Source organism: Tupaia chinensis, unplaced genomic scaffold (genome assembly GCF_000334495.1).
Source record: "Tupaia chinensis unplaced genomic scaffold, TupChi_1.0 Scaffold140218_1, whole genome shotgun sequence".
NCBI lineage: Eukaryota > Metazoa > Chordata > Mammalia > Scandentia > Tupaiidae > Tupaia > Tupaia belangeri.
In genome coordinates, this window is record NW_006200097.1 from 675,508 (window position 1) to 699,432 (window position 23,925).

Consider the following 23,925-nt stretch of genomic DNA (forward strand, 5'->3'; position numbering starts at 1 on the left):
GTGTTAGGGCGGCGGAGGCGTAGCCGTGGGATCATGAGTGTGTTAGGATGGCGGAGGCGTAGCTGTGGGGTCGTGAGTGTGTTAGGACGGCAGAGGCGTAGCTGTGGGGTCGTGAGTGTGTAAGGATGGTGGAGGCGTAGCTGTGGGGTCAGAGAGGTCTGGGGTCATATTCCCACTGTCACCAGCTGTGTAATCTGGGGCCTGAAGCTTCACCTCTTCTTCCTGTCCTTGGCCTGGCCTGGTGGGTTTTAGTGCCTGGATGTGCCGGGCCCCATGCTATTCATTTTATGTCCCCTCATTTAATATTCATGACACCTGTGTTACCAGGGCCATTTTGTAGGTAGGGAAACTGAGGGTCAGAGCCTCAAAGCTGAGCGTAGACCACCTTTGGCTGCAGCCTTCCCGTGAGGCCTTGCCCTCCTCGGCCCCCATGGCTCTGGCTTCTAGGATGCTCTGCCGCCCCCCTGACCCTGACTCCCCAGACCTGGACACTCCCCTCATGGTTCCTCTGCACTTCATCTTACCCGACTGCAAGCTGTCTGCAAGGTCTTTCTGGGTGCTAAATGTCTGTGCTGCCTTCTGTGAATGTTAACTGCTTAGTTCAGTTTTCTTGGGATAATTACTGAAGCTGAAATTTTCCTTGTATGCTTTGAGTGAAGTGTGTTTGGCATTTTTCTCAGATTCTAGAGGGGGAAAAACAGAGCTGTAAGCCTTAGTTTCATCTTAGCCCTACTGCAGTGAACAACAAAAAAAATTAGCAAAGGCTCTTGCAGCCCTTACCTGTTTCTGAATTGGAGTTTTCTCGGGGATTGTCTTAAGGTCGTAGGAATCATTTTGGTTTTTCTTTTCCTCCTGTGAGTAGAAAGAAGGCACCAGGTAGTTGACAATTACTTCAAATTAAAGTATCACCTGCACAGGTGACTTTAGCCGTAAGCCGATGTAGTTAATACTCAGTGAGCGCACTTTCCACACATGCCATGGGCGTGCCCATGCGTCTCAAAATGAGGAAACAAATGAGAGCAGCATTTGCACAGGTAGGTTATTACGTCAGTGAATGAGTCTGTTAATCCCAAGTTCTGCTCTCTTGTTTTTCAGTTTTTCCCCTATATCCTGTTACTCTTCGCGATCCTCCTGTACCTGCCGCCCCTGTTCTGGCGTTTTGCAGCTGCTCCCCATCTTTGCTCAGACTTGAAGTTTATCATGGAAGAACTTGACAAAGCTTACAACCGTGCAATTGAGACTGCAAGGAGCATACATAACCTCAACCTGAGAGACGCTGCCTGCCCAGTTCCGGGGGTTAATGAGAACACAGGGCAAAGGTGAGGTGGCCCCAGCAGGTAGCCAGCTGGGCTTGTTGTCTTCTTAAATGTGTTTAACAAGTATTTGGCCTTTATAAGGTACAAGGAGTTCTAAGAATTTCCAAATGTTAACCCCCTTAATTAACTAGGCGTTCTTTAAGAAGTTCGGTATGGCTAGATGGTTGTACAGCGGTAAAACGTGATGCCCGAGAGGCTGCCCACCTGGGAGGGTTCCGGGTTGGCGTCCAGAGACCTTCCTGTGTGTGCCAGGCACACGCTTGCCCATGATCACGGTACGAAGACCTTGGTGTGGGGTGCTGTCTCTCTTGTTTATAGAAGAGATAAAGAATAAACTTTTCAAAAGTCCCTTCTCCTCCATTCCCATTTTAGGATTTTGGGCATGCATGCATGCGTACATGCCCAGTGTGAGCTGCTGGGTCCAAGGCTTGAACCATGGTTTGGTCATGTGGGAGTCCAGTGCCTTAACCACTGCTGGCTCCTATGATTGTTTTTCTTCCTCGTTTCTTTTTTAACATAATTTTTATTCCTTTGTACTCTAATAAAGTTATAGTTGGAGAAGTGTGGCTTTTAAAAATCTTCAGTCTAGCACTGTTGAATGGTTTTATGCCTGTAATGTCTGCTGGTCTTGCTGAGGGCCTAAGTTCTATCGTTTTTTTCTTTTCAGTTTATGGGAGATACCCGAAAGCCACTTCAAATACCCAATTGTGGAACAGTACTTGAAGACAAAGAAACACTCGAATAATTTAATCATCAACTACATCAGCTGCCGGCTGCTGACACTCACGATTATACTGCTGGCGTGCGTCTACCTGGGCTACTACTTCAGCCTGTCCTCGCTCTCGGACGAGTTTGTCTGCAGCATCAAATCAGGGATCCTGAGAAACGACAGCACCGTCCCCGATCAGTTTCAGTGCAAGCTCATCGCCGTCGGCATCTTCCAGCTGCTCAGCTTCATTAACCTGGTGGTTTACGTCCTGCTGACTCCCGTGGTGGTCTACACGCTGTTCGTCCCGTTTAGGCAGAAGACGGACGTCCTCAAGGTGTACGAAATTCTGCCCACCTTCGACGTTCTGAATTTTAAGTCGGAAGGCTACAATGACTTGAGCCTTTACAATCTGTTCTTGGAGGAGAATGTAAGTGAGCTCAAGTCCTATAAGTGCCTGAAGGTGCTGGAGAACATTAAAAGCAGTGGTGAAGGGATAGATCCGATGGTACTCCTGAACAACCTGGGCATGATCAGGATGGACGCCGTGGACGGCAAAGCAGCCATGTCTGCGGAGATGATGGAAGAAAAGGAGGGGAGCCAGACGACCGAGCTCAAAGGTAGGGCAGAGACTACAGGAGCCTGCAGCGCCTTGCAGCGCCTGTGAGGAATATGCAAATGCGGCTTTTACTCTGCCCATATGTAGTAGTACATCTTGTGTTGCTTTAACAGAATACCCAAGGACAGGGCCTGCATGAAGAAAAGAGGTTTGTTCGGCTCACAATACAGGGGCTGAGAAGCCCAAAATCATGGCGCCAGCATCTGCTTGGTTTCACCAGAGCCCTTGGTGACAGAAAAGTGGAAAGATCAGAGGGTGGTGCAGAAAGACACTCATGAGCGTCAGGGCAGGCTGTGTAACTGCTTCTGTGGTGAACAATGTAGTCCCACAAGGCTTAAGAATCCACTCTCTCCGGCCAGGCAGCATTGATCTATTCCTGAGGGATCCACCTCCATCCCCTAGACACCTCTCACGAGGCCCCACCTCCTGACGCTTCTATAGGGGGCATCCGATTTTTGGCAGGGACGCATTCAAACCATAGCACCATCATGTAAACCATTTTCCTAGTGTGGTCTTAAGGGGAACCCCTCAGTCATGGGAGTGGGAGGGAAGGAATTGAAGCTATAGTAGAGTAACTATAGTTAACAATCCTTTATCATATATTTCAAGGTAGCCGAGAGAGAATTTTAAATGCTCATAGCAAAGTAATGACAAATGTTTAAAGTGATAGCTATACATGTTATCCTGATTTGATCATAACACATTGAAGTCATACACTGGAAAAGCCATCCTGTACCCCATAAGTATGTGCAATTATTGTCAATTGAAAGGTTTTTTAAAAAAGACTTTAAAAAAAATTGGGACCAGCAGGTGGAGTAATGGCTAAGTTGCTGGACTCCCATGTAGTCGATTGCAGTTCGAGTCCTGGACCCGGTGGCTTAAACTCACGCTGGGTACACGTGCTTGCGTGCCCAAGATCCCAAGAAGAGAAGGGATTGCCGTGTGGCCATGCCCCTGGGGGATGATTTCTTGCTTTCTGTCTCTCTGTCTCTGTCTTTCTGGTGAGTACACGTACCCACCCCATAGCAAAAACCTTTCAAAAAAAAAAAAAAATTGGTGCTGCCACCAGATTTCCAAAGAAGGACAATGTCTACACTTTTTCTGGTTCTTTCATTTCTTTCACTCTATCTCATATGCTGTGTCTTGCTCCTACATGCTTCCTTATTAGATTTTGTTGCTTATTTTCAAAATCCATAATAGACCATGTGCATGAGAGACAGAAGTAGCCCCACAGGGCCTGGTGCCACCACAATCCCTTTCCCGCATTCCTCCAGCCATCAAGACTGTGGGCATGCCCAGAGTGTTGTCAGGACAACTGGGCCAGGGTCTTGAACCACAGTCAGCACTGGCTTCCATCTTTTTTTCTTTTTTTTGGAGAGATTTTTGCTATAGGGCACATGCACTTGCCAGAAAGACAGAGAGAGACAGAGAGACAGAAAGTGAAAAATCACCACCACCACCCCCCCAGGGGGGATGGCCATGCTGCAGTCTTGTCTCCTCCATTCTCCTCTTGGGATCTTGGGCATGTATGCACACAGGCCCAGCATGAGTTTAAGCCACCGGGTCTGGGAATTGAACCGTGGTCGACTACATGGGAGTCCAGAACCATTATGCTAACTGCTGGTCCCAGGCTTCCATCTTTTCATCTGGTGTGCTACTGACGACTAGACCTTTTTGTTCTCTGCTTATTTTTGTTTTGGCTTCCTGACTTTTTTTCTTTACCTACCCCCGCTGTGTAGTTCTCTTGACGGTCTCTTTCAAAAGGAAGTGATTTTTTTTTTTAAATTATTGCCTTGATTTAACTTCATTGTGTTCTAAAATTAGGCTAAGCAGTGAAACTTGTAAAGCAGAAAGTATGAGAGATTTTGAGCAGAAAGAAAGCTGATTAGTGCTAATAGCTCCTTCTCTTCTTTTGTCATCAATATGTATTTTCAATTTTGACAGATTTAAATGCCCACAGTGAAACTAAAGCAAATAACGGAGAGCAGAATGCTCGACAGAGACTTCTGGATTCTTCGTGCTGCTGATTATTTCCTTGAACTTCAGATCTGACTTCTACAAGATGGGATTCATTCTGGCTGAAGCACCTCTGTCGAGTCCACAGCCAGACTGCGGTAAATTGTCCTAGCTAGCGCTATGGAGCGCAGCTTACTGAGTCTCTAATGAAAAAAGACGGCCAACAAAATATCACGGAAGAATGGTTTATGAACTTCCCACGCGAAGCAATACAGACATAAGTGAGCGACAGCAAGTATTTTGTGTGGGTCCTCACTGATGAGACGTGGAGGGACTGGTAAGAGTAGTTAAGGGTGATAGCTTTTTAGAGCATTGGCGAGAACTTCCTGTACCCCGTTGTGACGAGACCCAGAGCTACTAGAAAGCAAGCACCTCGGGAGATTTGTTTTATGAAATAATAATAAACACATAAGGATACAATTTAATATGAATCTCTTCTGTGACCTTAGTGGCTGTTGGATGAGAAAAGCATTTGCCCACTGACTGTGGACGCGTGAATCCACCTGCTTTTGGCAGTGTCCTAAATCGGGCATAAATCTGGTGCCTTGGGTCTCGGACACTCAAGCTCTCTACACTGTTACTTGTCAACCATGGCTCATAGAAATCTTCTAACCACTATTTGTCGCACTCTGCTCTGAAGGCCAGGAGGTCCAAGCACTGCTTTGTCTGAAAACTTAATTAACAAGATAAAATCTAAAGGATACAGATGCTCCTCAACTTAGGGTGGGTTATGTCCCAGTAAATCCATTCTAAGTCGCAAGTATTGTAAGAGGAACACGCATTTAATACACCGAACCTACTAAACATCATCACTTAGCCTGGGCCCGTTTTAGATGTGCTCAGAACATGTACCCTACCCTGTGGTTAGGCAAATCATTTAACCCGGTCTATTTTATAATAAGGTATTGAGTGTATCTTATAGTATTTTTTGAATTCTGGGCCAAATGTGAAAAACAGGATGACTGGTTTCTACTGAATGTAAATTTCTTTCATAAAGTAAAACAAACAAAAAACCATAAACAGAACCATTGCTACATTGGGAACGTCTGTATTCGGTTAGTATCACTATGACTTCAATTCAGGAGAAAGAAAAAGCTTCAACCAGAACAAGGAGAAATCTGAATTTACAGAAAGAAGTTGATTCAGTCACTGTCACAGACGTATTTACAGGGCTTTCCTGTTTTCAGAGGCATTTGGAAACAGGAATTTATTTGAACACATTATCAGAACACGGGAGTACTTAAAGTGAGGGACACGGCCTTGTCTGATCAGAGCACATGAATGCCATTTACCATATGTTGTGCTTGGAGCCAGACAACTTAGTAGTTTAGTTTATATTTAAGCACAACTTTTAAACATGCCTTTTAATTTATACAGTGTCAGTTGAGAACCTCTGTGAAGAACGTTCTAACATCGGTGGAGGATGACTAACATCAGTGGAAGATGTCAGAAGCAATGTTACAAGTGGATGGCTAAGGCTCACGCAGGCTTTATTTCATAAACTTAGTAAGGCTGATTCAGAATTTGTTAAAAACCATTCAGAATTCCTACCATGGAAATAGAGCCTATGTTTACATTTTATAGGAAAAACACATTTTAACATCTGTAGACTATCCCATTTTTATTTTTAAGAAAGTTAAACATTGTAAAAGTGAGCAATCTTCAGAACTTCAGTTTACTTTTGGCTCTTAAAGACAGTTCACCTCATTCAATTCCTGTTTTGTGATGAACAGAGGTTATCTAAGCTGCTGTCTGTTTTTTAAGAGTATTTAGAAAAGCTTATTTGTGCTTTTCTGATAGTTCTCATTAGCTTTCCATCTTAGAAACTATCAAGAATACAATCAGTGTTTTAAACTATTCTTTATGAGATATTTATTATTGAAGTATAGTGTTTCAGACATGGCAGCAAGATAAGAGATTTTGCTGTATTTGAGATGTTTTGTTACAATTCAAACAGATTTTTGTGTTTTGAAGCGGGTGAAATGTAGAGACCAGGAACTCTCGAAGCCTCGTCGTGTGCAATTCTTTTATCAGAGTTGGTATAATTGGAGACCACTTTTGAGTTATTTTCTCATTCCTACTCCCCCAGCTCCAGTAGAGTCTGCGATGGTCCAGACACCATGCTAGGTAGGCACTGGCCATGCAGATATGAATAGATCCAGTTGTCAGGAGGTCAGAGTCTAGTAAAAGGCAGCAGAGCAGAGATAGAGGCAAGTACCAAGAGGAGAAAGAGTAGCCACAGTAAAGGCCTCTAGACAACCAGCAAATGCTCTTATGTTCTTGGCAGACACACGATTAATACATTATTGTGCTCCCAAACAAATACCTGAGAGTGAGCAATTTATAAAGAACAGAGGTTTGGGCCAGCTGACAGCATGGTTAAGGCAGCTGGATCCCACGTGACCAACTGTGCAGTTTAAAAAACACACAGTGTGTGTGTTTTTCTGAGAATCCCAAAAGGAGGGAAAAATAAGGAATTGAAGTGTGACTATACCCCGTGGGAGGGGGTGCATTCTCATTTTCCCTCTCTCGGTTTCTCACCAGCAAGAGCACATGCCCTCTAGGAAGTTTTTTTTTTTGTTTTAGAGAAATTTTTGCTGTAGGGCACATGTACTCGCCAGAGACAGAAAGTGAGAAATCACCCCCAGAAGGCTTGACCACGCTGTAGTCCCTTCTCCATTCTCCTCTCAGGATTTTGGGCATGCATGTACATGAACCTGGTATGAATTTTAAGTGGCCGGGTTCAGGATTTGAACTAGGCACAACTACATGAGAGTCCAGTAATGTAACCATTATACTATCTGCTGGTTTTTTTGTTTTGTTTTGTTTTGTTTTTTTAGAATAGAGGTTTATTTGGCTCATGATTTTGGTGGCTGAGAGCTTGTGCAAAGAGAGGAAACAGGATTCCCCCCTCTCTTTGGGTCTCCTATTTCCACAACCCATTGGATGATGTGCTTCCATTAGGCCCACTTGTTAAAGGTTTAACCACCTCCTAACACCATTGCATTGGATATCAAGGCTTCCAACATGAATCTTTGGTTAACCATATCACACATGTGCTTTTTTCTGCATGCTGTGGTTTTCATAGCTGGTAGTTTTGAGAGTCTAGCTCTAATGTTTCCCAGAGGCACATTAATTTCTATGGTTGGGCAGAGCAACAATATAGACCATGACTTAGGTATTTGGTATACAGGGTGAGAGAACAAGCCCGTGGGGTACATGAACTTGCTGATGAACAACAGTCATGGTTCAAAAGGCTGGTAAGAATGCCTGGCTTAATATTCTAGCCTTAGGAAAAAAATAAATCATTAGGAATGTTAACTTTTTCTTCCACTGTGAATTTACTGGCTTAGAGGGCTACTTCTGAGGAGTCAATTTCCTGAGGGCAAGGACTTTCATAAAGGACTCATTACTTTATGAAAGAGGACAAACAGATACTTAATGGCTGCTCCGGGGTTACTGACTTTGTTGACCGGCTCCTGTCTCCCTAGTCAGTCACTGTGAGGCTACGAGTTGGACCTGTAAGCACAGCGTTGCATCAGAGAATGGCACAGATCCTTCTGAAGGCAATGTTCCAGCACACCTTCCTTTTACCTGAGGACAGGAGAGACCGACAGCATAGAGGTTTTTAAACTTTGGGGGCTCAAAACTCCTTGCAAATATTTTTTAAATGATGGGCTCTCTCCTCAGAAATAGACACATTTTTAAATGCACCTTCAGAGGTGGTTATGTCCATGCATCTCAAGTTAAGCTGAACTCTAACAGCTGAAGAGCAAGCCACACAACAGGGAATGGGGCTCTCCCTCTGCCCTAGAGAAAGCTCATTTGAGCAATAAGACTTGGCTGCATGCTTGCTTAATTCATGTTTACATACTTTCGAATGAGCTGTACCTTTTGACTCACTGCCTTCATTTTCTGGAGTCGGATTGAACAAAGTCAGTAAAGGAGCGAGTGGGCAGCAGTGGGCATTGGAATGACCAGGCAGCCAATGTCGACAGCTCTCTTCCCTGGCCACAAGGTGTTCTCTTCTTCTGATTCAAATAATTGTAATAAATTATTGTAAATTCAATAATTTACCTCACTGGAAAGTGGGTAAGACGGACAAAACAAAATGCTTTGTCCTGCTTTATGGTTGTATTATAAGAAAGCTAGAAACTCCCAAGTGTATGGGGAGTCTGATTTGCGTGTTTGTGAAAACCAGTTACTGAGAGTCCTCTTTATCTAAGAGAACTAAGGTGCAGGCTGCAGGACCACTGGGGGCCTTCGTTCAGCTTTAGGATATAGACGCTCACACACCTTTCAGCACGTGTTCAAGTTTGTTGTGTTGATTGTCGGTTTAAGGTAAGTAGAGGATCTGTCCATGGCTGTACTACAAGCTCTTGCAGAAGTGACTGGCCCTGAGTAGGAGTTCTGTAAACACTTGTTGAATGAATGAGCAAACATACTGTTGGGATAAATCCTAGTTTGTGGGCAAATGTGATTTGATTGTAAAACACAGATAGCCCTTTGCCAGAGAGGTGGAGGGGAGATTCATTTAGCCACTAGGTAGAGAGAAGAGTATTTCTGCAAGTGAATAGGTTTCCACATTAAGTAGTGACAGTCCTTAGCTCTTTACTCTGGGATGAGGTGTGACCATTTTCCAAGTTCACAACAAGTTTATTGTTGCCTCAAAAATTAGAGAAATTGAAGTTTTAAAGGTCTGGTTTTAGTAATGCCCTAGACTAAACTTCTTGAAAGGGAATGTGATGAAAATGTGCAACTGCTTCCAGTGGAGGTTTTATCTGAGGGCATGGAAATGAAATAGCTCCTTTTGGGCAACCCTTGGCATTTTGGCCCTATTTTTTTTTTTTTTTTTTACAAATAAAGTAACACCTTTTACAATTTGACAAAGAGGATATTGTGTCAAATGTGGAATATAAAACATATTAATACATGATTGGTTTTCCTACCTGCTTTAAGTAAAATGTGTTGTGTTTCTCAGTTGTTTTAGCTGTAAAAATACTCCATCATTAAAGCATGAAGTTTGATCAATAATTGTTCAAGTTTCTGTAAGTTATTAAAATTGTTGCCTCAAAAATTAGAGAAATTGAAGTTTTAAAGGTCTGGTTTTAGTAATGCCCTAGACTAAACTTCTTGAAAGGGAATGTGATGAAAATGTGCAACTGCTTCCAGTGGAGGTTTTATCTGAGGGCATGGAAATGAAATAGCTCCTTTTGGGCAACCCTTGGCATTTTGGCCCTTTTTTTTTTTTTTTTTTTACAAATAAAGTAACACCTTTTACAATTTGACAAAGAGGATATTGTGTCAAATGTGGAATATAAAACATATTAATACATGATTGGTTTTCCTACCTGCTTTAAGTAAAATGTGTTGTGTTTCTCAGTTGTTTTAGCTGTAAAAATACTCCATCATTAAAGCATGAAGTTTGATCAATAATTGTTCAAGTTTCTGTAAGTTATTAAAATTTCTTTTGCCTTGAATGCTTTTCCTGCCCTCCAGAAGGCAAAAATCCTTGTAGAATTCTACAGCGTTAAGTGTTGCCTGCAAAAATTGAACCCATCATCTCCTCTTTAGCAAGCTGGCTTTTTAAAAGCACCATAATTACAGTTTAATGGTGTTTTGTAAAGTGGTGCTCTAGGCATAACCTAAATTTAATGACTACACTGCTTCCAAACTTTTAAAGAAAAATATGCACTTTGTGCTGTGTTATTATGTAATGTTAAAAGAAAAACTTCAGACGAATTTAATTTAGCAGAGTTTAACTGAGGGAAAAACAATTTGCAAATTGGGCAGCCTCCAGAATGGCTTCTGAGGAACTCTGAGGTGCCGCATGGTCCAATAACTTTTGTGGGGAGGAAAAAGGACGTGACAAAAAAGAACAGAAGTAAGGGAAATGAGGTAGAGAAACAGCTGGCTTGGTTACAGCCTGATGTTTGCCACTGTGAGCAGTTTAAAGCGTGAGCTGTCTATGACTGGCTATGACTCAGCAATTTGTTAAGGAAGCAGACTCCTCAGTGAGGTTGTGGTTTGCTTACAGGAACTCAGGCCAATAGAGTTTGGTTTAACAATTCCCTCCTTTTGGTTAGCCTCTCAATCTTGAGAGAATGACCAAAACTTAAAGCATTGATGCCACTCTGTCACCATCATAAATGACATTTAATCTCACATAGAGTTCACAAGTTTCCTCTGATCTCAGCATGGAATCCACTAGCCTGTGTCATACTAACTAGTTGAATAGTTCTTTCCTTAATTCTGATCTGGTTGAAGTAAGACCTTCAGTGTTGTATGGATGGTATGGATGGCATACAAAACATTTAAGACTTGATAGTCACCATAATAGTCTGTGTACCGGGCAGACTAATATGGTGACTATGGAGAGCATAGCATTCAAAGATCAAACTGTACTCCTTAACAAGAGTGCTTATGAAACAAACCAAATAAAACAGGATGAGATTCAGGCAATATGGGCAATTTAACAGTATTTGAGTCTAGTTGGTCATAATCCTAGTTTAGGGTACGATGATGACGAAGACCATAGTTCTCTATAAAAATAGCCTGATTTAAAGAAGTGTTCATTTTTGTTGTTAACTTGCTAATACAAGTCATAATAACTTAGAGACCTACTGAAAGAAATACTTGGATGAAAAAGCCTTAAAAACTCAAGACTTCAATCTACCTGGGATAAAGCCTACTTGGTTATGGTGTATAATCTTTTTAATGTACTGTTAGATTCAATTTGCTAGTATCTTGGTGAGGATTTTGGCATCTGTATTCATGGACATTGGTATGTGGTTTTCTTTAGTATGTCCCCATCTGTTATTGATATGAAGGTGATGGAGGTGTTATAGGATTAATTGGGACAGATTTCTTTCTTTTGGATCTTTATACATAGAACTTGAGAAGAATTGGGGTTAACTCTTAAAATTTTTGTAAAATTCAGGAGTTAAGCCATCAGGACCTGGGTTTTTCCTTGTTGGAAGACTATTAATCACTGATCTAATCTCGCTGCTTGTTATTGATCTACTCAGACTTTCTAGTCTTCCTGGTTCAATCTAGATAACTTTTATGTATCCAGAAATTTCTCCATCTCATTCAAGTTTTCTTGTTTTTTGGCATATAGTTGCTCATAATATGATCTCATGATTATTTGTATTTCTAATATGTCTGTTGTAACATTACCAGCTTCATTTCTGATTTTATATGATTATTTTCTGTTTTCCTTGATTAGTCCAGCTAATCATTAATTTTGTTTATCCTCCCAGAAAACCAGCTATTTGTTTCCTTGATTTTTTTGTGTGGTTCTGTTATTCTCTATTTCATTTATTTCAGTTCTAATCTTCATTATTTCTTTTTTTTCTAATACTTTTGGGGCTTTTTGTTGATCTTTCAATTCCTTGAGATACATCAAGTTGCTATCTTTATTATTTTTCTCTTGTAAGCACTAATTGCTATGAACTTCCCTGTAATGACTACATTCTCTGTGTCCCAGAGATTCTGGAGAGTTGTGTATTCATGCTCTTTGATTTCAGTCTTAAATTTTTAGTAGTTCTGAAGTTGTTTAGGAGTAGGTTGTTTCCATATTTTGAAGGTTCTGTTGTTGATTAATTCCATTGTGGTTGGAAAAGGTGCTGGAAATATTAATAGTTTCTATACTTTTAAAGACTTGTTTTATGCCCCACTTTATCTTTGAAAATGTTTCATGTGAGAATAAAAAAAGTATAGTAATTTTTGGGTGAAATGTTCTATATATGTCTGTCAGGTCCAATTGGTTTATGGTATCAGTTCCTGTGTTTCTCTATTGTCTAGATAACCTATTACTTGGGACAGGTGTGGAGGGTGTGTCACAATCTCCAACAATTGGTGTGTTGCAATCAATCTCTCTATTTAGATTTAGCAATCTTTTATGTATTTGGATTCCCCAGTGTTGGGTGCCTATATATTTATAATTATTATGTCTTCTTAGTGAATGAATCCTTTTAAGAATATAAACTGTCATCTTTTGTCTCTTTTTACAATTTTTATCTTGAAGTTTATTTTATCTCAGTATCATGATACATTACCAGCCCTTTGTTAATTTGTTTTCATGAAATGACTTTTTCCATCCCTTCACTTTTAGTCTATATCCTTTTCAATGAGATGTCTTTCCTATAAGCAACATGTAGAGGGTTTAAAAAAAAAAAAAAAACTATTCAGCCAATCTGTGTCTTTTAATTGGGAAATTCAATCCATTAACATTTAGTCTTATTATAGGTATTTCTAACAAAATGATGAGGATAAATCTAAATAAGAAATGATAAAAACAACTAAAAAAATGACTATTTGTCTCCTTTTCATTTTAATATTTCCTGAAGAGCTGGTCTAGTGTTGGTGAATTCTTTCAGTTTTTGTTTATGTAGGGTAATTTCACCAGGTATAGTATTTTCTGCTGAAATTATTTTTCTTTCAGGTTTTAAATGTGTCTTCCCATACTCTCCTTGCCTCCACTGTTTCAGTTGAGAGATCTGTTGTTAACTTCATAGGATAACCATTGTAAGTAACTTGGTGTTTCTCTCTTGCCATTTTTAGAATATTATCTTTGTCTTTAATTTTTTTTTTTTTTTTTTTTTTTACCAATTTAGCTATGGTGTAAAGCCTGGGAGAAAATTGTCTTATGTTGAATTTACTTGGTGTTTTAACAGCCAGCTTTTTTTGTTTGTTGACATATAGTATTCTCTAATGACCTTTTTCATTTCTTTCTTTTTTTTTTTTTTTTGAGAGATTTTCACTGTAGGGCGCGTGCGCTCGCCAGACAGACAGAGAGAGACATAGAGACAGAAAGCGAGAAATCACCCCCCAGGGGGGATGGTCACGCCGCAATCCCTTCTCCTCCATTCTCCTCTTGGGATCTTGGGCATGCATGCACACGCGTCCGGCGTGAGTTTTAAGCCACCAGGTCCGGGACACAAACCACGGTTGACTACGTGGGAGTCCAGCGACATAGCCATTACGCTAACTGCTGGTTCCCTCTAATGACCTTTTGTATTTCTGTTATGACTGTTGTAATATTGTCTATTTCATTACTGATTTATCAGGTTCTTTTTGCTCTCCTTCTTATTCAGTCTAGCTAACAGTGTATGAATTTTATCTTCTCAAAGACCCAGCTTTTAGTTTCATTTATTTTATGTATAGTTCATTTATTCTCTATTTCATTTATTTCTGCTTGAATCTTTATTTCTTTCAACATTTTTGTTGTTATTCGGTTCCCTGAGGTGTATTGTTGTCTATTTGCCACCTTTCCATCCTTTTCGATTGTGCACTAGTTGCTATGAACTTCCCTCTTATGACTGCTTTTGCTGTGTTATGGAAACTTATGTACTCATCATTGGTTTCAATGAATCTTTCAATTTCAGTCTTAATTTCTTAAGTGGTAGTGAAGTCATTCAAGAGTAGGTTGTTTAGTATCCATATGTTTATGTATTTTTGAGGGTTCTTTCTGAAATAAATGTTGAGTTTAATTCAATCATGGTTGGAGAATATGCTAGATACAGTTTCTATGCCTTTGAATTTGTAAAGACTTGTGTTGTGCCCTGTCATGTGGTCAACCTTTGAGAAGATTCCATGTAGGGGTGGAAAAATGTATGAGTAAAAGGTTCTATAGATATCTGTTAAGTCCATTTAAGTTTTAGTATTTAGATCATTTTTTTTTTTTATTGTCTAGACAATTTAATCAAAGGAGGTAGTGTGGCATTGAGATCCTCAACAATTACTGTGTTGCAGCCTGTCTCTTCTTTTTTCCTTTATATATTTGGGTGCATAAATATTTATAAGTGTTATATCTTCTTGGTGAATTAGTCTTTTTAGTACTATATAATATCCTTACTTGAATCTTACCCTTTATAGAATCTTGGCTTTGTCTGTGATTTTTACCACTCAAGCTATGATGTGCCATGGAGTAGATCTTATGTTGATTCTATTTGGGGTTCTTCGTATTTCTTAGAATTAGATGCCCGAACGTTTCTATAGTTTTGGAAAGTTTTCTGCAAGTATTTAAAGAAGCAGATCTTCTACGTCCTTGTCTGATTCTTCACCTTCTGGAATACCTGTTATTCGGATATTTGGGTGTTTAATGGTGTCTAGTATTCCCTGTATGTTATCCTCATTTTTTTTTTCATTCTTTTTGGTGATTTTGTCTTTCAGATCAGAGATTCTATCTTCTACATGGTCTAATCTGCTATTAATACTTTCAAGGGAGGTTTTGATTTCCTGCATTACCATCTTTATTTCTAGAAATTCTGTTTGATTCTTTATGTTGCCTATTTCCTCCTTCAAGTCATGAAAGGATTTCTTCATCTACTGGAGTTCATTGTCTCTCTTCTCTTGTGTATCATTGTGTTTTGTCACCATGAATATTTTGAATTCTTTTTCTGATATTTCAGTAATTTCCCATTTTTTTTTCTATAGCTGGAGAGGAATTACTGTGTTCCCTTGTTGGAGATGTATTTCCTGGTTTTCTCATACTTGAGGCTCTTCTGCAATTTTTAGTCATTTGGTGCAGTATTCACTTTTTGCTAATTCTTCAGAGTGGGTTTCTGTAGCTGAGAGCTCATATGCTTCTGTTTGTTGTGAATTACTTATGTGCTAATTTCTGCCTTCTATTGGCGTTTGCAATGTGGTATCCACAGGAGGAGTTTTGAGTTCAGATTTACAAAGAGCTCCTTTTTACTAGTGGTTTGGTTGGGGAAAAGGATTCCTCCAGAGCCTCACGATGTTCAGATGTTTGGCTACTATACATTAGACCTATCTAAACCCTGTAGGGTGGAGGTTGATCAGCAAAGTGAGAATATAAGAGGGAAAAAACAAATGCACAGTGCATGAACTAGGCAGGGGGCTTCAGATGGAGATGTCTACTTAAGAGGCCTGCAGTTTCCCTGACCTTCACTCAGTCTGCAAGGTAAGGTTTGGCACTTTTGTTTTTAAAACTCAAATCATAGTCCATATTTACAAGTAATTTATTCAGTCGTACACATACTAATGAATGCCTACAGTGAATTAAACACTAGTTAAGGTCCTAGGGAGGTAGCAGCCAATGAAGCAGCCAGAATTTCACCTTTTCTTCTAAGATAGGAAGAAGGACTAGTTTCAGCAGAGAAGCAACGAAATCTACATGGTGAATAGACTGGAGGGAGGCAAAAGTGGAAGCATGTTACAAATCTTCCTTCAAGAAAATTAGAAAGAAAATCCCAGTAATGAGCTGGTAAAGCTCCTTAAATATAAACCAGCTTGAGGCTTTTTGCAATGTAGTAACTTAGGAGAAGAGAATGGTGGTGTGCAAAAGGATGATAGCTGTGGAGGTGGAAAGAAATAGTTCTAGTCTGGACATCTTTCAAAGGTAGAACTTAGTAGATCTGATGATAGACTGACTTTCAGCATGAGTAACGGCTGTGGGTGGAGATAAGGAATTCAATTTTGTACATGTTAAGTTTGAAATACCTATTAGACATCAAAAATGGTGATGTCTCCTCCTTCAGCCTGTGCTCCACTGGGCTACTGATCTGCGGTGGTCATTCAGTCAAAAAAGAGAAAAACCTCTCCTCTTATGCAGCTAAAAACTCTTTTTTTGGAGAGGTTTTTGCTATAGGGCACGTGCACTCGCCAGACAGAGAGATAGCAAGAAATCATCCCCCAGAGGGGATGGTCATGCCACAATCCCTTCTCCTCCATTCTCCTCTTGGGATCTTGGGCATGCACGCACATGCGCCCGGCGTGAGTTTTAAGCCACTGGGTCCGGGACGTGAACCGCAGTCAACTGCATGGGAGTCCAGCGACATAGCCATATGCTATGGCTAACTGCTGGTCCCAGGGCCATAAACTTTTCTGAAGATCCCTCACATGTATATAAATTACACAGATGGCTCATACATACACATACACACACACACACGAGGTATCTACTAACATAGATTTTACCAATCTGTCAAATGGAAGGAATGCCTCTCTCTCAGGGTTGCTGTGAGAATGAAATAAAATAATCCAAATAAGGCATTTAGCTAAGTACATCTGGGACACATCTGTGTGCGTAATACATAAGAGCTGTCACTACCGGTAGCAGTGCTGCTCTGCCACAGAGCAGCAGACCACACATGCTCTGCAGCACCGGTCACCTGGGACTTTTCTAGAAACCTGAGTCGTCTATATGGTCACTTGATTTAGGAAAACAATTGTTTTCCTGTGACCTAAGAACAGTCCTCTTTCTTAAGATATTATAGTTCCTACCTCCTCACTGGCACAAAAACTAGAACATATATGTTTACAAGTCATTCCAGAGAGGGAAAGACCCTCCTACTGAGAAATACCAAGTAGCATTTTATGCCTGGCAAGTAGAACTACAAATTTCATCAGTTTCCCTGCCTCTATGTGGGAGGGAAAGCAGATGAAAAAAGGTAGAGGCTGAAAAGCCATTCTTATTTCAGGGCTGAGTTGAACCCAGGTTCACACAATGCAGATACCATGAAATACAAGTACATCATTCGGCAATGACTTAAGATTTGGTCCATGCCTATAACATCCAAGACTCAAGCTATTGTTTATTATATACTTACTTTTGTCTTAGGCTACCAGAGTCTATAATAGCTCTCCAGATACTTAATCCTGAGGAGGCCTAGACCTTGGCTTTTTTTTTTCTTTTTTTTTTAAGAGGTTTTTGCTATAGGGTGCTTGCACTCGCCAGAAAGACAGAGAGAGACAGAGAGACAGAAAGCAAGAAATCACCCCCCAGGAGGGATGGCCATGCTGCAATCCCTTCTCCTCTCAGGATCTTGGGCACACACACACACGCCTGGTGTGAGTTCAAGCCACCAGGTCCGGTACTCGGACTGCGGTCGACTACATGGGAGCTCAGAGACATAGCCATTATGCTAACTGCTGGTCCCTTAGAACTTCTGAGCATTGCTAAGGACTTAACTATTGTAAAATAAGTCTATTTAATATTTAATGCACTTAACACATAGCAGGTACATTTAAAAGTTAGCTGTTGACTTTTTTTTTTAAGAGGTTTTTGCTATAGGGTGCTTGCACTCGCCAGAAAGACAGAGAGAGACAGAGAGACAGAAAGCAAGAAATCACCCCCCAGGAGGGATGGCCATGCTGCAATCCCTTCTCCTCTCAGGATCTTGGGCACACACACACACGCCTGGTGTGAGTTCAAGCCACCAGGTCCGGTACTCGGACTGCGGTCGACTACATGGGAGCTCAGAGACATAGCCATTATGCTAACTGCTGGTCCCTTAGAACTTCTGAGCATTGCTAAGGACTTAACTATTGTAAAATAAGTCTATTTAATATTTAATGCACTTAACACATAGCAGGTACATTTAAAAGTTAGCTGTTGATATTAAATACACACGAAATAAAAATTCTTATTCAAGTAACAATATCTGTAGGTGTCAGAGTATCATCTCATAAATTACTTTCTAACTGCATCTCATCAATAACACATCAAAATTATACTCCCCCCCTCCCAAAGTGGTACAGTTGAAACATTACTCCAACATTTATTCCTAATTTATTTTTCAGACAGGGTCTTGCTATGTCACGATCCTGCCTGTTAAGTAGCTGGGACGACGGGCATGCCCCACCACATCTGGCTCTTTCAGACAGGGCCCTGCTATAATGGCCAGGCAGGCCATGAGTTCAAGATCATCTTGCCTCAGTCTTCTGAGCACCTGGGACTGCAGGTGTGTACGGTTATTAGGGTGGGCAGGGAGCTGACCGTGGGCCTTCTGTGTGACCATAGCCTGTGGAGTAGCAGTGTCTACCAGCAGGCATTACCACGGTGGTACCTAATATTTATTTTCACATAAAGGGCATTTTCTATTTCTACTTTACACTTTTTTTTTTTTTTAAAAGGCTTTAACCGCAGGGCACATGAACTGGCTGGAGAGAGAGAGTGGGAAAGTGAGAAATCACTCCCTAAAGAGGATGGTCACATTGCAATCCCTTTTCCTCCATTCTCGTCTCAGGAGTTTGGGGCGCTTGCACACACGTGCCCATTGTCATTTTAAGCTACTGGCTCCGATGTCTCAAACCACGGTTGACCACACCCTAACCACTATATCACCTGCTGGCCCTGATTAATTTTTTTAATATCATAAATTTCCTGTGATGTTCTTATAGCAAATGTAGTTCGCATTTTACTTAGCATAACATATGATTTAAAATACACGGTTTACTTCACATCGAAATAATTTAAAACTACTCTGGTATATCAAGATACTCAGTATCTTCTACATCACTGGTAAGAATAAAACAGAAGGGAAAAAATGTGGCAATTATCTAGCAAAATTAAATGTAGCAATCTCACTTCTGAATCAATGTAGAAAAAGATGAGATTTTAAGTATTAGGTTTTACACTCTAGGATCATTTATAACAAAAGTGTGTAAAGAACAGTCATTCATCAGGAAGGGACTAGCTGAATAAATCATGGTGTCTATAAGGAATTGATTACAAGGACACTATACAAAGGAAAGAAAAATACCTCTATATATTGGTTTGGAATGAGAGTACAGATATGTGAAAAAGTTAAGGTGAAAAGCATATAGCTTATTATTTATCTAACAAAGGGAAATTATATAAAAATTATATCTGTTCATATAAGAAATGGAATTTTTAAAATGTTACCAAAGAGAAAGGGAAAATACAGGACTGGATGACAGAATTAGAAATTTAACTTCTTTGAATATTATCTTGTTTCAGTATATTCAACTTCAGCAGTGTAAGTACTTACACAATTAGAAAAGCAAATGAAAAAATTTTGAAGTATAATAAATACAATTAAAATAAACTAACCAAGGGACCAGATGGCATAATGGTTATGCCGTTGGACTCCCACATAGCTGACCACGGGTCAAGTCCCGGACCTGGAGACTTGAAACTCTCTGGGTGCGTATGCATGCATGCACAAAGTTCTGAGAAGAGAATGGAGAAGGGATTACAGCATGGCCATCCAACTAGGGCGTGATTTCTTGCTTTCTGTCTCTATCTCTGAGCATATGCACACTAGAACAACAAAAAAATTCTCTTAAAATTTGTGTGTGTGTGTGTGTGTGCGCGCCCGCCCAGTGGCAGAACAATACAGAGAAAAACTATTCCAAGTATCTTTAAAAAAGAATAATATGGAGCTGTCCCTGTAGCCCAGCAGTTAAGGGGGCCAGGCCCACCTGCCTGGACTTGAAAAGCATGCCAGTCGTGTGCGTGTGTATGTGTCCAAAATCCTGATGGGTAGGAGGAATGGAGGGAAAAGGATCGCAAAGTGCTCCACTGTGGGTACTTTCTTTTTCTAGCAAGCACATACCCTCTGACAATTTAAAACAAATATGACTAAATGTCTCTTTTGGTTTATTACATAAAGATAGTTGCCAAAAAGAAATCTAAAATTTTTTAGTCATCATGCTGGTATTCTGAAACTTTTCTGCATACGTTTTAAAATAATGTGAATAATTACATGATATTCTAATTCTTGCAGTTCCAATGTCATTATGGTTGATAGTTATTAGCATGAAAAAAAAAGCAGAAATGTTAACACAGACTAGGTTAAGTTAAACACCTGTGGTCTTGCATCTGAACTGGTAACCAATACAAATTCAGTAATGACATGTTTGGTCTCTAAAAATATGTTTTTCTATGTCTACTGAAAAGGTCCAGAAACAATGACCAAACTACTCACAATGAGTACCCCAGTCCAGAGAGTACAGTCTTGGCAAGATATCTAATTTCAAGTATAAGATAGGAAATATACAAGATAAAATGAAAACATCTAGTCATGCTAAAAAACATACTTTAAAATCACCTCATACATCAAAGAAGAAATTCAAAGGGAATTCTTTTCTTTGGAGAGGTTTTTGCTATAGGGCGCATGCGCTCGCCAGCCAGACAGAGACAGACAAAAAGCAAGAAATCACCCCCCCGGGGGGATGGCCACACCACAATCTCTTCTCCTTCATTCTCCTCTCAGGATCTTGGACACGCACACATATGTGCCTGGTGTGAGTTTAAGCCACCGGGTCCAGGACTCAAACAGTGGTTGACTTCATGGGAGTCAAGCGACATAGCCATTACGCTAACTGCTGGTCCCTCTCAAAGGGAATTTTCAACAGAATGAAAACACTGTTTCAGAATTTATGGGACACCACTAAATTAATACTTAGGGAGAAACTTAAGAGTATTCATATGTTAAAAAAAAAATCTTAACCACCACAATTTCTACCTTACAGAACTTAAGTAAAACAATAGCAAATTAAATCTAAAACAAAAGGAAGGCAATAATTTCTATCAATGAGATAGAAAACCAGTAAAGAAAAATCAATGAAAACAAAAGCTGGTTCTGGAGAATGTCGATAAAATTGCTAAACCTTTGTTAGATTGATCAGGAATGAAGGGAGGAAGACACTGGTAGTGCAGTATAATTGCAAATACCCAGGATGTCTCTTCCACAGAGAGAAAATAAATCCACTTCGACCGGAGTATCTAAGGAGGCATACTGGAATCCCCCATGGAAAATTTTTTCTGAAACAGATGCAGAATGTCAGCATGGAGAGCATAACAGAGATCTCTGGAGAGAGCAGCAGAAGCCAAGAGAGACTTCCCACTTCTGAGAAAGGATGAGATCCCAGTAACCCCCACCATGAATGACTGAAATCATAGGTAAGATAAAAAAAGAGACATTACAGTGGATACTACAAAAATATAAACTAGCTGTAGAGACTACTATGAACGCCAGCTAACTAGAAAACCTATACAAAACAGATGAATTCCTGGGCATACACTACCAAGACTAAACTATGAGGAGAGAGAAAACTTGAATAGACTAACGAGATTCAGTCAGAAATAAAAATATCTCAACAAAGAAAAGCCCAGGACTGGATGGCTTTACTGCCTAATTCTATAAAACTTTAAAAGAAGTATAGTAAAACCAACTCTCCAGGGAAGTAAAGGAGGCAACCCCAAGGGCAAAGCAAAGTCCAAGAGCAAGTCAAAGGCAAGCACAAGTCCAAGCAAAGGGCCAAGTCAGAGGTCAAGGCTGAAGTACAAAAGCCAAGGTCAAGGTCAGGTTCAATGCCAGGTACTAAAGTCAAGTTCAAGATCAAGTTCAATGCCAAGGTCAATGAACTTGACATATTCACCTTGCTCCAAATGATAAGATTATATCCTATATAATACATTTACACCAGAGTTACTAATATCAGGAATTCAAGAGCTCACATCCCTACAGATTACAGATTGTAAGAGAAATATGTGACAGAAAAATAAAATCCTTGAATCATATAATCTACCACAGTTTACTCAAAAAAGAAGTGTGAGTAGTGTTTTAAAAGAATTTTCTTTAATTTGAGCAGAGAGAGTGTAAGGGCAAGTGAGAGAGGAAGTGACAGGTCTAGTACTTGAAACACAGTTGGCCATGTGGGAGTCCAGCGACATAACCATTACACCATCTGCTATTTCCATGGAGTAGGTTCTTTCGTATGTGTGGAGGGAGGGAATAGCTCTAGGTCCTAGAGTAAAGAGCTGTATCTTCCAGCTCAGGGCAGGGCTAGCGGAGCCTGTATGTCATACATTAGAGGTGATGTGTTGTGGGTGGCATTGGATGGATGGAGTAACTGCTCCTTAGGACTTGAGACTGATAAGAATACAGCCCTGCCTTCCTTGACAGATGGCAAGTAGGCTTTCAATTCCTCTGGCTCTGTTCCCTCCAAGCCGTGAAACTTGACTGTAGTTCGAGCCCCAGCTTCTTGTTGGGGGTGCAGGACGGTGTAGGTCTTGCCAGCTTGGGGAGAGGGTAAGGTCTTTCCCACAAGGCTCCTTGCTCTTGTGCTTCCCTACAATGTGCGTTAGTCTGCCTGTTTCCTTAGTCTTCTGTGGGTGGGATAGCTGGACTCCATGGTGCTAATGTGGGGTTTGTTTTTCTCCTCCAGAAGGAAAATAGAAGGTGATGGGGGTGTCCTCCCCAACCACAACCTTTCAGCGCCTGCGCTCCTGCCCCTCATTCTGCACCACCTCCTCTACTGCCCAAGTCCGTCTGAACCCCACGTCTAAGACCAAACCTCTCCTAGAGGCCAAACTCTCTCCTATAGACAAACCGCCCAAAACTCTTACTCTCCTCTCCTTCCCGCACCGCCTCCCACCCCGGTCCCCCCCTTATACCTGGTTCTACTTCAGCACCACCAGTCCCAGCCCTCCCTACCACTCCCCCACCTTCACCGCCACTGCCTCCTCCTCCTCCATGTCCATTGCTCCCATCCCCTCCTCACCTGTCTCCAGTCAGTTTACATACCCGCTCACACTCTCACCCTTCTCCCACCCCTTCCCCCCACTTCCAACCTCCTCTGTGCTCTCCAGGAAGTGGTGGAATCGAAGGGTATTGTCAGGGTCCACGTTCCCATCTCTCCAAGATCTATCTCAAATAGAAAGAGGACCCAGTTCTTCCTCTGCTAACCCCACGGCTTTTATCAAAGAGTTCCACTACCTCACTCAGGCTTATAATCTTACTTGGCATGACCTCTATGTAATCCTGTCCTCCACCCTTACTGTGGATGGGAGCACGAGTCCAGGCTGCAGCCCGGGAACATGCCAACCAAGCCCACCTGGTCGACCCAACTCTACCAGTCGGACAAACGGCTGTTCCTACTACCAACCCTCACTGGGACTATCAGGTTGGATTGAGGCCCTCCCTGCCTCAAAGGAGATGGCTGACACAGTCGTAACCGTTCTCCTGGAGCACGTCATACCGCGCTTTGGCCTTCCATCCAGTCCGGCAACGGACTGGCCTTCACTTCCAGAGTCGTCCAACTGGTCTCCGAATCCCTCAAAATCTGGAAACTCCATATTCCTCTATCGCTCCCAATCCTAGGGTAAGAGCAAAAAGGCCAATTCCTTCTAAAGGGTTCTCTCACCAAACTCTCCCTAGAGCTCCGTCTCTCCTGGCCTGAGCTCCTCCCCCAGCCCTTACTCACTTGTGTGCACAAAAATCCCACAGGGTCTAAGCCCATTTGAAATCCTATACGGTAGGCCCTTTCTCTTAACCATGACCTCCCGACCCAGCCCTCCCTCCTAGCATCACACCTTCCTTATCTCTCTCTCCTCCGCCAGCTGTTCTGTGAACATGCCAACCATGTCCTCCCAACCCTCACTCCATCCACCTCGGTCTCAGAGTGCTCGCCCAGCCCTGCCCAGCTGGGTGACAGTGTGCTGCTCAAAGAACTCCACCATCGCTGGTTAGGACCTCATTGGAGGGGAC

General features: G+C 41.3%; 1 protein-coding gene across 1 annotated transcript in view; it reads left to right on the forward strand.

The window, feature by feature from the left end:
• The window catches only part of PANX1 (pannexin 1), a gene marked incomplete at its 5' end in the record, with an annotated part of 41,140 nt that extends 36,058 nt beyond the window's left edge, over nucleotides 1–5,082 (forward strand). Inside the window, 3 exon segments of the mRNA XM_014593313.1 lie at nucleotides 1,096–1,319; nucleotides 1,984–2,642; nucleotides 4,586–5,082. Coding sequence (XP_014448799.1) covers nucleotides 1,096–1,319; nucleotides 1,984–2,642; nucleotides 4,586–4,668 — 966 coding nt within the window.
• Between the last annotated feature and the right edge of the window lie 18,843 nt (nucleotides 5,083–23,925).